The 17,361-nt window shown below is 41.1% G+C and overlaps 1 protein-coding gene and 1 pseudogene across 4 annotated transcripts in view; both read left to right on the top strand.

Moving 5' to 3' along the window:
* The window catches only part of LOC144306232 (aldehyde oxidase 4-like), a 64,525-nt gene extending 54,344 nt beyond the window's left edge, over positions 1-10,181 (top strand). For all 4 annotated transcript variants that reach the window (XM_077885671.1, XM_077885669.1, XM_077885672.1 and 1 more), the window contains 7 exons: positions 2,205-2,279; positions 3,256-3,308; positions 3,772-3,886; positions 4,072-4,137; positions 6,008-6,193; positions 8,218-8,385; positions 9,179-10,181. In XM_077885671.1, coding sequence (XP_077741797.1) covers positions 2,205-2,279; positions 3,256-3,308; positions 3,772-3,886; positions 4,072-4,137; positions 6,008-6,193; positions 8,218-8,385; positions 9,179-9,232 — 717 coding nt within the window. In that variant the 3' untranslated portion in view covers positions 9,233-10,181. The remainder of the gene's footprint in view (positions 1-2,204; positions 2,280-3,255; positions 3,309-3,771; positions 3,887-4,071; positions 4,138-6,007; positions 6,194-8,217; positions 8,386-9,178) is intronic.
* Positions 10,182-13,378: 3,197 nt separating this feature from the next.
* Positions 13,379-14,258, top strand: LOC144306063 (methylsterol monooxygenase 1 pseudogene; annotated as a pseudogene).
* The last annotated feature ends 3,103 nt before the right edge of the window (positions 14,259-17,361 follow it).

The raw sequence follows: 17,361 nt of genomic DNA, 5'->3' as shown, positions 1-17,361 counted from the left end.
AAAAGAGTTCCCCTTTTCTCCACATCCTCTCCGACATTTGTTGTTTCCTGCCTTGTTACTTTTCCCCATTCTCACTGGTGTGAGGTGGTATCTCATTGTGGTTTTGATTTGTATTTCCCTGATGGCCAGTGATGCGGAGCATTTTCTCATGTGCTTGTTGGCCATGTCTATGTCTTCCTCTGTGAAATTTCTGTTCATGTCTTTTTCACACTTATTTTATTGATCCCACATTGATTTAACAAACATTTACTGAGGGCCTACCATGTGCTAGGTCCTGTTCTAAGCACTAAGGGTGTAGCAGCAAGTGAAACAGGACAAAGTCCAAAGAGCCTGACCTCATAGAGCTTACATTCAAACATTCAATCAATCAATAAATCAATCAATCCTTGAGCCTGGTCCTAAACACAGCAAGAAAAGAAGCCATGTGGGGATTTGGGAGCAGAGCGAGCTAGCTTACTGTTCTTGAGAAGCTGTAGCAGGCCTGGGAGACTGGAGCAGAGAAATCAAAAGAGAACAAGGTAGAAGAGGTAAGAAAGATAGCAGAGGGGTGAGTTTGGGGTATAGATGTTTACTGTTGAGGCTGGTTAAGGGGGACTAGTGCATTATTCTCTCACTTTTATATATTTTGAAATTTTCTACAATGCAAAAAAAAAAAAAAAGATGGATAATTTTGTATGTGGCATTTAGAGCTTCAGTAGAGGGAGGTGATCCAACCAGGGGATATGAGGTGAGAAAGGAGTTCAGGAGGTCACAAAAGAATGAAATTGTTCTCTGCAATATCTCACTCTCTTAAAGGGAAAACTTATCTCAGGAGCCTGTCAGACTTCTGAGGATAAAGTTATGTGCCAGAGTATGAGGTTAGGACACAGTTAGGAGAACACCCAATATCTGGGCAGGTAGGAACTGTGTGACTTAGGTTGCCTTGGATGTGGCCCTCTTTCAGAAGGCTCCCATTTGTAATAAGGTGAGTGACTGGAAGCTGAATGGACCAGCAAATAGATTTATGAAAACAAGGATCAACGGCCAACTCTTGACTTTTCTCAGGTCATGATCTCAGAGTCCTGGGATGGAGCCCCGTGTCCGGCTCCACACTCAGCATGGAGTCTGCTTGAGGATTCTCTCTCTCCCTCTCCCCCTCCCCCTGCTCGTTCTCTGTCTTTCTCTAAAATCAATAAGTAATTAAAAAAAAAAAAAAAAGAAAGAAAGAAAACAAGGATCTCCCTAACACATGAGAAGGCAAAAACCATTTCCCCAAGAAGGGATAACAGAAAAGAAGGAACAGAAACTAAGAGGGAACATGAGAAGTGATCTGAGGCTGAGATGAATAAGTGAGAGCAGACAGGAACAGATTCATGTTTGAATTAAGGGCGGAAGCCACATTGGGGCCCACTGATACCAGGGGTCAGCAGGTGTCATTTCAAGGGTTCAAGATTTCACCTCAGTCCTTCTTATTTTCATCTCACCCATAATGTTTTAAAAAAAAAAATTTAAAGCACATTTCACGTCATCAGAATGACCACTTTATAAGTAGCATATTTCCCCTTTGCCCACATTTGGGACCAAGAAGTATACTTTGTGTCCAGGCAACAAGAGAAGAGAGGAGATGGACTTTATGGGTAAACGATGTTTTTTCTTGCCCAGTGAAGAGCTGATGATAGCGAGGTATAAAGTACAGATGAAAATCTGGTGGCAATTTACATGAGAAGAATGGAGAGAAAATTGACCCATCGCCCAGCACACAGCAGGCGCCGTGACCCCCACCGTGTGTGTGGGCCCAGCCACGATGGCCACATTCCAAGCAAGAATCTACCTTCATAGAAACAGCGTCATCAATGAACTAAATTAATGTTGTTATTTTGATTTTTATCGGTATATAGATCGGTCTGTATGCCTCGTCATTTTATTTCTGCTTTGGAGGTACAAAAGAGCTTTAACTCTAGGAGACTCAACCTAGTTTTATGTTAGCATATATTTAAACAACATTGTAATAAAGATAATGAATGTCAACACCACAGTACCCACAAGAATATTTGCTTCCTTCCACGGGGTTCCCTACATTACTCAACTTTAAGAAACCCTGCCTAGAGAACTAGCCAGCAGGTTCACAAAACTGACAGATTCCACTTGAATTGATGTAAATATTTAACATTTTGTTATTTCCTGTGCCTCTTCTTTCCGATGTCATTTCAAATATTTATTTTTAGAATGCCTGCCAAATTCTCATGGCCCGTCTTCAGCCAGTCATCAGGAAAAACCCTAAAGGAAAATGGGAGGACTGGGTGAGTGTTCTTTTTATTACCCCTGCCAGGGAAAGACACACACACACATCCAGATGGGTGACGGCCCTAAGTTCATGGGCTGATTGCTGGTGCCCATTCAAGAAACAAAGCGTTTATTAACATTTGCTTCTACTTTTCCAAAAGAACAAAAGCTCTGTCTGGATTCATTGAAACAACTTTATTTTAGAACCTGATTTCTCACAGAGCATGATAACAGCATGGGCTCTGCAGTAAGACACACCTCAGGGTGGCTGTCCCTGCTCTGTCACTACTAGCTCTGGGAGACAACGTTCACCCTCAGTGCCTCAGGACCTTGGTTTTCTCACCAGAGCAAAAGAGATAATAGCTATCCTACTATCAAAGGATTACTCCATTTTTAATAACAATAATAATTACTATTAATTATAAAATTATTCTATTTTTAAGTTTTAAATATCATTTATAATTATTCATTAAAAATAAATATTTTAATAACAAATTATTTAATAACAATAACGTTAGTATTATTATTCCTAGCCCTACCTAGGTTGCTCCAGTAGGGAAGCTGCCATAATATCCTGAGACAGCCAGTCAAATTATTTGGGTGAAAAGCAGAGTAAAACTATATACATAGATATAGATATACACATACACATGTAAACGTATGTGAGTATATATGTACATATCTGTGTAGATACTTACATACAAAAGTATATGAATATGGTCTAGCCCCCTCAATTTAAAAAGCCAAAAAGGATTCAAAAGTAATCAACTTTACACTGTGCAAACCCAAAAAATAGAGGGCCTCAGAGTATAGCTAGCAGCTGCCGCTACATATCTCTCTTAAAAAGCATGACCTGTGGCTTGTACAAGGCATAAGTCTTGACCGAGGTGAATGTGAGTGGAAAGCTTGCTCCATACAAGAGGAGGAAGGCATTAGCATTTCTCATTACTTTCCCTAAATTTATATTTATTTGTAACCAATCATCTCTTCCAGATTGCAAAAGCCTTCGAACAATGCATCAGTCTCTCAACTACTGGATATTTCAAGTAAATGATGTATTTACTTTGGTTTAGCTTACACCTGGGCAGAGATGGTGTGCACTCATCAATGTGGACAGATGCCTGGAGAGCATGGGAGCGCTGCTCTGCCCCCACTGCTAGCCCTCAGCCATGGGTCAGGCCTGGGAGACCTAGGGACTCCTTGGGGGCCACAGCTGTTTATGGCCAACAGACCAGGAGGGACACCATAGCTATTACACACACTCTGACCCGTTCCAGTAACTGCCTGCTAGATAGGGGTCAGAAACCAGTGGGCCTTCTCCCCGTGTCTGTGGTGGGACTCTTAACAACTCTGATCACATGCCCCCCACCCCTTTGCTGAAGAAGAGGTGGGAGGCCTTCAGCCATGGGGTGGGTGCTCTGTTCACCTCCAGGCCCCACAGTACAGCAGGCGATAAGACCCCTAGTGGGGAAAGGGCCTTTGCTGTTCACTGCTGATTTCTCTTCTCAGAGGCTACCTGACAAATATGGACTGGGAGAAGGAGAAAGGTGAACCCTATCCATATTTTGTTTATGGAGCATCCTGTTCTGAGGTTGAAGTCGACTGTCTGACTGGGGCTCATAAGGTAAAGAGTAATATTTGTGTTCACCATCTGCATAGTGTAAACAAAAACATTGACATGTTTTCTGTGCTGTACATAATAATCAACTTGATCCTCCAGGTGGAAGAACCAGGGACAGATATATAATTTTAATAAAGATCTATTTTAAATAAATAATATTTTCCACTCTATATTGTCTCTTGGAACAGCTTCTTCGGACTGACATCTACATGGATGCTGCTTTCAGCATAAACCCAGCCCTGGACATTGGACAGGTACGTGATACCAGGACCACCCTATGACCACAGGAACTTTTGGTCAGTTCCATTCAGAAACACTGTTTATACCTGGTGCAAGTACTCTGTAATACATATTATATATTTTAATGCACACACACAAATAGATAAAACATTAGAAGAAAACTCAAGAAAAAGTTAACGTTCGTTGCCTTTGTATGGCAGAAATATGTGTGACTTATCCTGCTTATAATTCTCTATGCCTTCTAATTTTTCTTCATAAATATTAATATGTTCATAATTAGGAAACACTATAGAAACATAATAAAGTTGTATTAGTATTAAATTTAAACAGACTGCAATTTAGGGAATTAGAAAAACTTAAACACAATTTTTTGCCTCCTGCTGAATTTAACTCTGATTTTGATCTCACAAATAATGAAATTAATGCACCCAAAATCCTCTTAAACCTCCAGGTAAAACCTTTCCAGCTGCTGGTGTAGCTTTGCTTTTTTCTAGCCTTGTTATTTAAGGGGGAGCCAATGGGCTAGCCACATCAGCCCACCCCAATCCTACCATCCAGCCCCCAGGTGAGGCAAGGCAGCTGGTCCACAGTGCACACCAGAGTAGCAAGCTGGAGCAGGTGAGCAGTTTGGCATCACCCCTGATAGATACGTGGTGCTTTCATCTGCCCACAGCTTCCCAGCATCCTAAGCCCTAAGAGATTGGTTTACCTGGATTGACCTTTGGGCTTTATAAGGCACAATTTTATTGATCCCGCTGTGCTTTTCAAAATGTGGTCTTCAGATTATGCGACCGAAGTACTTGTGTTTATTGAAAACATAGATTCCTGTGCCCAGGAATGAAGCCCAAGCTTAGACTTGTTCCATCTTTGCTGGGCTGAGACAGAACCAGAACATTTAGCCTGCACCTGACATTCGTCTGAAACCCGTAAAGTTTGAGAACCACCTAGAGGCTCACCCTGTCCTCGCCTCCCATTCTCCTTCTTGCCCCCACCTCCCAGCTCCTTCTGCCCCTTTACTGTTTAAGCAGAGGCAGAAAGAGAGATGTCATGATCAGGAAAACTCTACACTTGTCTCCCTGGAAAAGGAAAGAAAACCAGAAGTGTGTTCTACTGGATCTCTTGGGCTTAGATCTTTTCCTTTAGGGATAAGCATTTGGAAATATCCAAATATAGCATTTAGATTTGTGTATCTGGATCGAGTCCTATGTCGGGATCCCTGCATGGAGCCTGCTTCTCCCTCCGCCTGTGTCTCTGCCTCTTTCTTTCTCTCTCTGTGTCTCTCACGAATAAATAAAATCTTAAAAAAAAAAAAGAACCTATGTACCAGACCTGCTACTAATAACAGAATACAAGAAGCCCAAGGCCTCAAAATGCTTATCAATGTGAGAGAAAGGTGGAAGAGGTGAACAAGGAAAATACCCTCTGAGAGGCACCATGATGGGGGAATGTGTTCAAGATGCAGTGAGCCTGGAGGAAGTAGTTTCTAAATCCACCCAGGAGGTGGTAGGAGGATCCACAAGGCTCCAAATAGGCAAGGACTTGGAGGATGAGTAGGAGTTCTCCAGGGGGATGAGCTGAGCAGTGAAGAGAGTCAGGAGAAACTGCATTACAAAGACATGGAGGTCTGAATGAAATCTGCTAGGCTTGAGAATTACCCAGAACTTGTTGAGTATCAGGGACCCGGGGGGTGGGACACTTGGCAAGGAGAAGTAGGGATGAGACCAGGCAGGATGGCAAACACCAGACCCCGAAGGACTCTTTGTAAAGTCCACCCCAGGCTGTCAGGAATGACTCACTATGGTCCAGAGCTCCATTTTCAGTCATATTGGAGTATTTAGTCCATCAATATCATATACTTACAAATTGTGAAATTTTTGCCTATAGATAGAAGGAGCATTCATCCAAGGCATGGGATTCTATACCATAGAGGAACTGAAATATTCCCCAGAAGGCGTGCTTTATTCTCGAAGTCCAGATGACTACAAAATCCCTACTGTCACTGAGATACCAGAAGAGATCCGTGTCACTTTGGTGCATTCCCGAAATCCCATAGCCATCTACTCATCCAAGGTAAGAATGCAAGACCTCTGTATTAGTTTGTAGGGTTACCATCATAAAATACCAGACTAGGTGGCCTAAACTACAGAGATATATTTTCTCATGGTTCCGGAGACTAGAAGTCTGAGATCATGGTTTGATTTCTTCCAAGGCCTCTCTTTGGCTTGCAGGTGGCCACCTTCTCACTGTGTCCTCCCAGAGCCATCCCTTCTGTGTGCACATGTCTCCTGTGTGTCATAATTTCCTTTTCTTATAAAGATACCAGTCATATTGGATTAGGGCCCAGTGACCCTACAGACCTCCTTTTAACTTCATCTCTTTAAAGACCTTATCTCCAAATATGGTCACAATCTGAGGTAGCAAGCTAGGACTTCAACATAAGAATTTTGAGAAAGTACAGTTCAGTCTATAACAACCTACTCTTTCAAGAAATAATGAAATAGTCCCCTGAATTTGCTTTCTTCTTTGAATTTAAAATCTTAACAGGAGATGGGAAAAGAAAAGCAAATCCATGGAGGAGTAGTGTTCACTGACTTCAGAAGACTGAGTAGACTCTACTCATGAGAGAGATCATGAAATAAATCAAACAAGAAAAAAAAAAAAATCAAATAAGAAAGGTCAAGGAAGGGTAGCCCCGGTGGTTTAGCGCCACCTTCAGCCCAGGGTGTGATCCTGGAGACCCAGGATTGAGTCCCACTTCGGGCTCCTTGCATGGAGCCTGCTTCTCCCTTGGCCTGTGTCTGTGTCTCTTATGAATAAATAAATAAAATCTTTAAAAAAAAAAAAGGTCAAGGAAGAGTTAAATATCTTGGGTCAATAGGCTAAGTGCCACCATGAGAGAAAACTGAAATTGTAGGCAAATTTCACCAGCCTAGAACTTTCTTTTCTGTACCCTTCTCTCATGTCCTCCAGGCCCAATTCTTTCTTGTTTGTCTCTCTCCACACCTCCCCAAATCAGAATAGGCCTTCAAACAACTTTGAAGATATGAGAGTTATTGACCACACATCCCCTGGAGCATATGGGCTCTAACTGGCCCATAAAGACCTACAGCGAGGGTTCTTGAACACGAGTGCTTAAGAAAATACAACTTCCCCAACTTAAGTTGTATTCTGAGCCCACATCTAGTCAGACAGATGGCAGGCTAACCTTAGGTTTTTCAGGAAATTGCCTCTCCTTGAAAGTAGGTCAAGATTGGGAGGAAGGCAAGATTTCCTGTCTGAAGAGCTCTATTTCTACTTCTGCACCAGAAACATCTCTAAAGACCATCTGACACAGAATGCAATCCTGCCTGTTAGGGTCTAGCCACCTCCCTGCCAGTTTGCTCCAAACAGGACCCAAGACTTTTCTACTTCCCTCCGCCTCACTTCAGAGGAAACCCTCTTTCTACCATCTTTACCTCTCCCTCTACATTTGCTTTAGAGTAAAAACCAAAGCCTGGGATAGGCTTTATTTGCTCAGAGATAAGGGCCAATCTCTCTAAGGTCTTGGGCACAGATCACAGACCAGATTACTTTGAATGAAGAAAGAAGAAAAATCAGTACAAAGAAGCATTGGTGAATCATTCAAATAATAATGCCACTACACTGATAATTCAGAAACATCCGACACACCAGGGAAATTAGCACACCTGCCGACTGTTTAAGTCAACCGCCTCACTGTCTTTCAGGTTCAGCTACAAAGATTGTGGTTGTTTGGTTTGGGTTTTGAGTCAAACAAAAATGGTCTGGAGCCTAATGTGGAATATTCTAGAGGGCACCAAGGGCTTTGGTCTTTAGGACTTTACCTGGGCAGAGGACCAGGAGGTTTTAGCTGCCCTGCTATCCTGATGTTCTGGGGCATTTTCATGAGCTACTTTGAGGAGGACCCCACACACAAATCATGGCGGGATTTCAGTTCAGGCAATTCGGACACATTCCACTCTAAGGATTGTAAAGCCAGAAGAGGTGAGTGAACACACCTCTTGTGTGTATTGTGTGTAGGCAAATTAGTCCTAAGAAAACCATGCATTTCTGACAGCCTTTTGTCCTCCTCTCAGGGATTGGGTGAATCTGGAATGTTCTTGGGATCCTCTGTGTTGTTCGCCATATATGATGCAGTGACTGCTGCCCGTAAAGAAAGGGGGCTGACCAAGACCTTCTCCCTGAATAGCCCAGCAACTCCTGAGTGGATTAGGATGACTTGTGTGGATCAGTTTACTGACATGGTAAGAGTAGTGGAGGGATGTCCCAGCTATAACCACCGCTTAATGGATTTTCATGTTCTTAGTATGGATTTGGTAATCATGACAAAATCACAGGGCAGGTTCATCTTTTCCAATGAAAATTCTCACTCTGCCTATATACTTCAAGCAACTGCAAACCTCCTCAAATGATGGCTTGTTTCAGACTGCAAAGAAAAGCAGACTCAGTTGAGCCAGTGCTAGGAGCGAATCAACATGGTAGCTAACTTCTTGAAACATTCTGTCAAAATGTAGTTGATGTGGTATTTTAATCACCTTAATAACCAAATTAGATTAAATAGATATCTGATCTGGTCAATAATTCAGAAAGTATTTGTTAAGCAAACTAATAAAAATAATTTAAATTAAAATATCAAAGTTGCTGGGCACTCTTTGATATGCTTTATAATGACCCATTAATAGAACACAGTTTCATTTTCCAGCTGCTGAAAATATGCCTAGAACTATCATCAGAGACTCTTCCTATATTGAACTGCTTACTGCAGCCCTGAGGGGCTAGTATAAAATTAGATTGTACTTTATGCCTTTGAAAGTACAGGGCTTCTGAATAAGATGTATCTTATCCCAAACATTAGAAGTTTATGAGGATAAAGAGATTTATGGCTCAAGGATTGAAAGTAATAGGAAACCTATATAATTTTGATAAGAATTAAATGGACATTGACTTGTTCTTTTTAAAAATTTTTTTCTTCTGAATTACAAATTTTTCATACAACATTTTATTAATAATTATTTTCCCTCTTTTGATCTTTTTCAGATTCCTAGAGATGATCCTTCAACATTTACACCTTGGTCTATCCGTGTGTCTTGATCCTATGTTTCTCTTAGAAAATGAAAGAATACATGATTGATCTTAAAATTTTCAGACCAGAGCAAAATATAGGTTGGCTCGCAATTGTCAGTGATGCTTTTAGTATCTTTTAGTTATTCTCTGTGGTTTAGGTTGCTGCGTGATATTGTTTTAGGATGCAAATTTACACCAAAAGATTTAATGAAGCTTATAATCAAAAATTCTTCTTTTCATTTGCATTATTCTGAAGATCTACAACATCATGATTTTAAAACATGGTAGAGTTTTCATTACCATGAAACAACTCAAGAAAACTGCTCATGCTTTGTTCTTCAAGAAATCTGCTCACCTCTAAAATCATCCACCCCCAAAACTCTCAAGATTAGATTCCCAAAGCCAGTGGTGTGATGGTCCAAAGCCAATGGTGTGATGGTGATAACCAGCTCACCTGAAAAAAATCCATGATTTATAGTATTTGACAATTTCTGTGTCAAATACTTGGCCAACTCTAAGCCACTAACAATGAGGTCTCTGAACTTGAGGTTGGAAGAAATGTCCATAATTAGCTCTTGTGATCTCCAGCACTACAAACCCATCACAATCCTCAGGTTCCTGCCACACACATGTGGCCCGTTTAGATGAGGCGTAGAGATGTGAACCAGCCAAAGCCTCCAGCTGGTCCTCATCTGCCATGGCACAGTGTCTTCCTCTCCTGGGAAACTTCACTGAGTAAAACAGTGATCTCAAATCCTTCTGCAGTCCCTTGATTTGGCTTAGTGTCTAAAGGATGAAATCAGCACAGTTTCCATTTGCAATTTCAGAGGAGCACAAAAATCCAAGGATTTTGTTTCGTTTTGTTTGTTATTTCTTAGATATTTTACATTGCATTTTCCTAAGGAAATGCAGGGTTATGCCAGAGAAAATGTCAGTCCCTGTGAGATTTGAAACAAAATAAACAAACTAAATCACATATCAGGATCTGTGTGCTAGATACTAAAGCTCTGTGATTATTAATAGTAATTTTGTAGTGGAAGAATGAGCGTGTATTACTGTTCATGTGTTCATGAGACCAGACTGGAAGAAGAGAAGGCTGCCAGTAGAAAGGGAAGGCTTCTTTCCAAACAAAATTCTTGCCAATCAGTTTCTCTTATTCTAAAAGAAATGTGTGTGTGTGTGTGTGTGTGTGTGTACATATATATTTTTTAAATGTCTGTTTAAATTCACCCAATAATCTAGTTTGCCCAGAGCGCAACCCACACAAATTCATTGTGCCAGACAGAACAGCAAAAATAGGATTACTGGTATATTTCTCTAGCAGTAAAATGCGAAGACACATTTATCACAGACACAAATTAATTTAAAAAGTGTTGTATTTCATAGACTGTGTGGGCAAAGGCTCCGAAAACTCAGAAATTGAATTTTTACAAAATAAGTCTGATCATTTCAGCAGTACTTAATTAATGTGAAGAATGGGATTTGGGATAAAGTATTTACAAAAATAGTACATTTTATAGGATAGCAGTTTTCAAACATAGGATTAATATTCTAATGTCCTTAAAATTTGACAGTTTTTAATATCTATTATGTTAAAGCTTAATGCATATTACTAATTTAGATAAGTATCTTACAATTTAATTGTTGACCATCTAATTTTAAAGTGTTACCACATTGACAGTTGCACAGAAGGGTAAGATAGGGTCTTTTTTTAAAGACTTTATTTATTTATTTGAGAGAGAGAGCACGAGCGGGGGGTAGAGGGAGAAGCATTCTCCCCATTGAGCAGGGAGTTGGACTCGGGGCTCAATCCCTGGACCCTGGGGTCATGACCTGAACCAAAGGCAGACCCTTAGCTGACTGAGCCACCCAGGCTCCCAGATAGGACTTCTTGAACCAATGGTCCATAAATGGTCGAGAGCCCTTTCAATGATGAAAGTACGTGATCATTATTAACTTTGGGCAAAACTGCAGTTGCTAGTAACTTGGAAACCTACCATGACTACTATTTGATTGTGGGTTCAGTAAAAGTTTGTCAGAAGAGGAATAACATGTGGCAGGCCTGCACTAGCTGTGCGCCTCCTTGCTCCTTTTGACCTGCGGGGCCAAAGACATCTTACCTCTCCTAGACCAAAAGTTTATGACAGACCAGTGTTGCACCATCTTACCAAAATGCTGGGCAGATGGAGCTGAGTGAGTAGTAGCAGGAAGAGGTTTGATTTCTGTTCATTGTCTTGACCTGTAGACACTCACATGCACTCAGGTTTTAGAAATAGGATTGATCGAAAAGGGGGCTGGGATTGGAGGGCTGGATTATCTACGTTGTTTCTTTTAAGGAAAAGTCTTTATTTCATTTTATTTTTAGATTTTATTTATTTACTCATGAGAATACACAGAGAGGAGAGAGAGAGGCAGAGACACAGGCAGAGGAGCAGGCTCCATGCAGGGAGCCCAACATGGGACCCGATCCCGGGTCTCCAGGATCACGCCCTGGGCTGAAGGTGGCGCTAAACCGGTGAGCTACCCGGACTGCCCAAGGAAAAGTTTTTTTTTTTTTTTAAAGCAGAATTATTCCTTTTATTACAAAACTTAATAATCTAATGACTTCTAAAAACCAAAACAAAATTTAATGACTCCTGTACTTTTCCTTATAAGAATAAGATATTTTAAAAAAAGCACTACTGATGTCCAAAATCGGAAACCAGATAATCAGACCAAAAAAAAATCACATTTATTTCAATAGTTCAAAGTGAAAATACAGCAAGTCACTTCACAACATTTCAAGATATAGTTTTAAGTATAATGAAAACTTGATATACAAAAATGAAAGGGTAAATAGCAGAAATAAAACTCTTTAAAAAAAAAATCAAGTAACCCGAAAACGTTTGGACTAAAATATTCCATTTACAGTTCGAAAACGCCTTAATTTATAGATACCAGTAGCACATTGCCATCCAAATAGGGCTTCTCAAAGAAGGAGAATCAGTCAGCTCAGGACCAGAGTGGAAGTTCTTGGGGTGGGCTTCTCCTGACTTGGCCACCTCAATCTCCCTGTCAACCCATATGGTACGACCCATGATACTTGGATGTTTAGGCAAATTCCAGAAAATTTTTAAAGTTCAATATGAGGCCAACACCCTGATAAGAGATACTGAAATGGCCACTATGTATTTACAGGATTTTAAAGACCAATCTTAGCTTCAGGCCTCTGGTGTTACAGGGGAAAGACAGACTGATTCTTCTTCCATTACCTAAAACCTTTCTGTAAGGTTAGCAACACGGCCTTTACAACCTCCTCACAAAATCACACTTCGTTATATATTTACTTATTTCTACACATACAGAACTTTTATGTAAAGTAGAAAAAGTTCCCACTAGGAAGATAATTAAACGTTGTTAATGTTCTTTGTATCACTGAGCAGCCAAGACACTTATTTCTGCTCCGCAGAAGCAATGTGAGCTACTCGCTTCAATTCAGGGAAGGTGTGTGCTTTCCGGATGGTGGAGATGAGATATTTATTGCATCTTTTTCTCAATCTTCTTCATCTTTTCATTATAAGCAATAAACTGAGAGTCTGTTCCGAAAATTCTATCCCACCATGTAAATGTGGAAGCATAGTTTCCGATGAAGTTCATGTGGTGGAAATCATGATGCTGAGAACCAGCATAGAAAGGGATCAGATTTAAAGGGTTCAGGGGGATAGTGGAAAGGGAGGTGGGGGGAGGGTTGGGGTGACTGGGTGACAGGCACTGAGGGGGGCACTTGATGGGATGAGCACTAGGTGATATGCTATATGTTGGTAAATTGAACTTCAATTTAAAAAATCTGAAAAAAAAATAATAATAAATAAAGGGTTCAGGGGAATGTCATAGCCACTATGGGCATCAATAGTTTCTATCAAACGAATGGGTGACTACCCATGCCCAAAGGAGAATGACATAATCACATAAAAGCATGAATCCAAGGAAAAATCCAGTTCCAAGAATCAGAGTTTCCAAAGGATGTGCATATTCAGCTTCCATTCCAAATGGAGCCTGAAACTCACGATGAACTTTATGAATATATTTATATATTCTTTTGTGATGTAAGAGCTTATGCAGGAAATAGTGCCAGGTAGCCTCAATTCCTGCCGTTCGGCCAGAATTCTAAGGCTTTCTGCAGAGATTTGAAAAATGGCAACAAATTAAAGTATCAGCATCTTTAGTTCAGCATCCTTGGCTGTAGAGTATGTAGATTCTCTTTTACCTGAGAACCCCCTACAAGAACCATTTAACAATGCTTGGAACTGTATGTTGAATAATTATGCAAAGTTCCAGATTGCAACATGGGGATCCTTGATAGTCCACGAAGTTCTTTATTTCTTGTTCTGTTTACCTGGATTTTTGTTCCAATTTATACCTTTCATGAAAAAGTACAAAATTCAAAAGGATAAACCAGAAACATGGGAAAACCAATGGAAATGTTTTAAAGTACTTCTCTTTAATCACTTTTGTATCCAGCTTCCTTTGATCTGTGGAACTTATTATTTTACAGAGTATTTTGATACACCTTATGATTGGGAAGGGATGCCAAGATGGTGTATGCTTTTGGCAAGATGCTTTAGCTGTGCGGTGACTGAGGCTACCTGGCACTATTTCCTCTTACATCACAAAAGGAAAAGTCTTTAAATCGTCTGCGCTATTGATGCTTTCAATTATGGAAACTGGCCAAATTCTTCACACTATAAGAATACGTGGAATCACAGGCTGAGTTTTCTGGAATCAGATGCAGAGGCAGAGTATAGGGAGCAGGATGTTTTTCAGGGATCAACATGAGAGACAGGAAGGTTGGAGAAGCAGAATAGAGCAGAGGAAGAAATCAAGCAAGACCCTGGGGGCATCAGAACTCTGTGTGGAGCTTTGGAGCAAGCACTGCCCCCGCGACTCATCCCCCTTGGTTGAAAGGGAAAGGCCTGTGTGCTCAGTCACTCAGTCAGATGCCCCACCCCTCACCCCCAGGAAGGGCAGGCCTTGAGGAAGGACACTCTCTGCCCCTGAAGCCAACCCTGACGAACCTGCCTTCCATCTGCCAGATGGGATGCTGCCCAATTCATGCATTATTGCATAAAGCCAATCAGATCCTTACATTTACTCAGCTGAATTTTCTTTTTTGAACAGTATCATGTATCAAATACTTAACATAAAGTATCTTAAGCTATGATTTCCATTTTATTCTTCTCGTTATTTTTGCTGGTTTGTTCAGGGATGAGTAATTCCATTTCTTCTCTTAATTTTGAAGTTTTACTATACCACTAGTGATCTATTTCCACTTATTTTAAGAAACAAACACATATTTCTCTACCACTATTTGAAAACACGATACCAACTATTTCCACCATGAAAAGTTACTCTCCTGGCCTCCTGGTCTCTGTCCCCCTGTTTCCACCCTTTGCCCAGTGAAATAATACTTTCATAGCTTTTACTTTCCCCTCTCCCCAGCAACCCCACCCCTGAATTGGTTGAGGCTGTGGTCAATTTTAGTTCTAGACTATGAATTGAATTTCCTGTACTATACAACTCTTTAGCATTTATGTTACACTTTCCCTAATAGCCTACCCTATCCACTTCGACTTCCTCCCCCTTTCTCTCTCATCTAAATTACGTTATTGTTTGATCCTTCTCCTCAGACGGGTGGTCTTTATCCAGGAGGGAAGATGTTTTGCTCCACTTACAGAGTCCTCATTGCCCTTCTTTCCTCTCAGAAACCTTCTGCTGCTAGGCTCCTGCCCTCTAGGGTCCACTGGGGCAGCCAGAACTTTTGATACCAGGAAGCAGGTGCCCACCAGCCCCAGAATCTGCAGGTGCCTCCATCTAGAGATAGGACCTGGGAGGGGAATGGCATAGTCAAAACAGTTGAGAAAAGAGGGTCTGGAACATAGGTGTTTAATGACCAACCCAAGGGTCCTAAAAGTGCCCTATTATGGGTCTGCTTGGCTGTGTTCTGCCTTTGGGGTTTGAAGAGCTCACCACAGAAAGCAGCAACCTGGGAACACTGAAGTCATGGCCAGTACTTTTCCATTTCCATCCATGAGCAGAATTTGTTGCAGATTTCTTCCAGAAATAGGTTTGTTTGGATTGTTGGGGAAGGCAGTGTCTCATCCAATATTATTCTTCCACTGGGTAAGAGGGACTTTTTGATGTGACTTTAAGACCTTTCTTACAACAAACATAAAACCTCATGGGTCAATATATGTCAAGTTTCTCTCGCTTACCAGAATAACCCGTTTAAAAGGGAAGAAATTTAGCCTTCCCTTTTCATTAAAGGAAGAAAAGAAAAAAGCAGTGGTGGCTTTTTTTTTCCCTTTGTCTTGACTAAGATCTGAGAGTCAGAAAACTTCAGCAGAGATTGCATGCTATCTTCCACTGTAGGCAACCTTTTGTTCCCTCTGCTGCTGAGTCATTTTCACACCGAGCTCCCCAGAGCCCTGGGGCTTTCTGAAAGCGAGAAAACCAGAGGTCTCCAGGCCTTACCCCCAGCCCTCTGGGCTAAGCGGTAACCTTTTTGTTTAATTTGTTGACACTCTAAGATTTCAATCAAACAAAAGTTTCCCTGCCTGAGACAAGTTTGAGAAACATTTCCCCAAAGCCATTCAGGGTCAGATTTCAGTTTCCCAGCAATTGATGTATTTGGTTCCGTAATCCAAACTAATTTTTTATCTTCCAAATCTAATACCATAATCACACTTTAGTACCCTAAAACCCTTCTTCTGCATTAAAGGCTTGTATTTTATGTTGACACTGAAGGATTTATTCCTCTAAGTATTTTGAAACTCCATGATCCATGCTTTTCATTGCTAGTGTGCATGCTCCTGTCAATGGGATCCGTGAGCTCTTGGTGTTCACGACTTCCCTCTCTTAGGGGCAGAGTGAGGTGGTGAATAGACGGTAGACCCTGGAAAACAATCCCTGTGTTAGTTTTCCCCTAAATGGAAGCAGCCATAAAAGGGGCCTCTGCCTCCCCTCCATTCCCAGTTCTAACGGAATCAACTCCCATTCATCTGTCAGGACTAGATGTCCCTTCCTCAGGCCTTCACTGATCCCCCTCCCCAGAACAAAGCTTATTTCCCTGCTCCATGCTTCTCACAATGATAAATATTTAATGGTATGTCAGTACCTACTGAGTGAATGAATGAATGAATCATTAATGCCTCTTTCACTTAAAAGTATCTCAGGTAACCAATCAGCCATATATTCACCCCCTCAGTTAACAAGTTGTCATTCGTGTTGAGCAGTGTGTAGGGGATACAACCACCTATTCTAACCTCCAAGAGCTTGCTACTCAATTGGGAAAATGAGATACAAACATCAAATAGACAACCAACTATTCGTGGCAAATAAGAGGCTAGTCTTATTTAATAAGCCGGGTTCCTGGTTTATTAAATGACAAGTAAAGAAGCAGTGGGTTGGATTTGCAGGTGCTTTTGGAGTTGCCTGAAAGAAGAGAGTGAAAATGAAAACAGGGATCCCTGGGTGGCGCAGCGGTTTGGCGCCTGCCTTTGGCCCAGGGCGCGATCCTGGAGACCCAGGATCGAATCCCACATCAGGCTCCCGGTGCATGGAGCCTGCTTCTCCCTCTGCCTGTGTCTCTGCCTCTCTCTCTCTCTCTGTGACTGTCATAAATAAATAAATTAAAAAAAAGAAAGAAAGAAAATGAAAACACAACTGCTCAAAACCTTTGGGATACAGCAAAGGCTGTCCTAAGAGGGAACTAACAAGCCTTTCTCAAGAAACAAGAAAAGTCTCAAATACACAACATAACCTTACACCTAAAGGAGCTGGAGAAAGAACAGCAAATAAAGCCTGAACCCAGCAGGAGAAGAGAAATTATAAAGATTAGAGCCACTGAGTGAAGTAAGTCAGTCGGAGAAGGACAAACATTATATGTTCTCATTCATTTGGGGAATATAAATAATAGTGAGAGGGAATATAAGGGAAGGGAGAAGAAATATGTGGGAAATATCAGAAAGGGAGACAGAACATAAAGACTGCTAACTCTGGGAAAGAACTAGGGGTGGTAGAAGGGGAGGAGGGCGGGGGGTGGGAGTGAATGGGTGACGGGCATTGGGGGTTATTCTGTATGTTGGTAAATTGAACACCAATAAAAAATAAATTTAAAA

The sequence above is a fragment of the Canis aureus genome, chromosome 36 (genome assembly GCF_053574225.1).
Source record: "Canis aureus isolate CA01 chromosome 36, VMU_Caureus_v.1.0, whole genome shotgun sequence".
Classification (NCBI taxonomy): Eukaryota; Metazoa; Chordata; class Mammalia; order Carnivora; family Canidae; genus Canis; species Canis aureus.
Note: the sequence above shows the minus strand (reverse complement) of the source record. Positions and strands in the feature narration are given on the sequence as shown.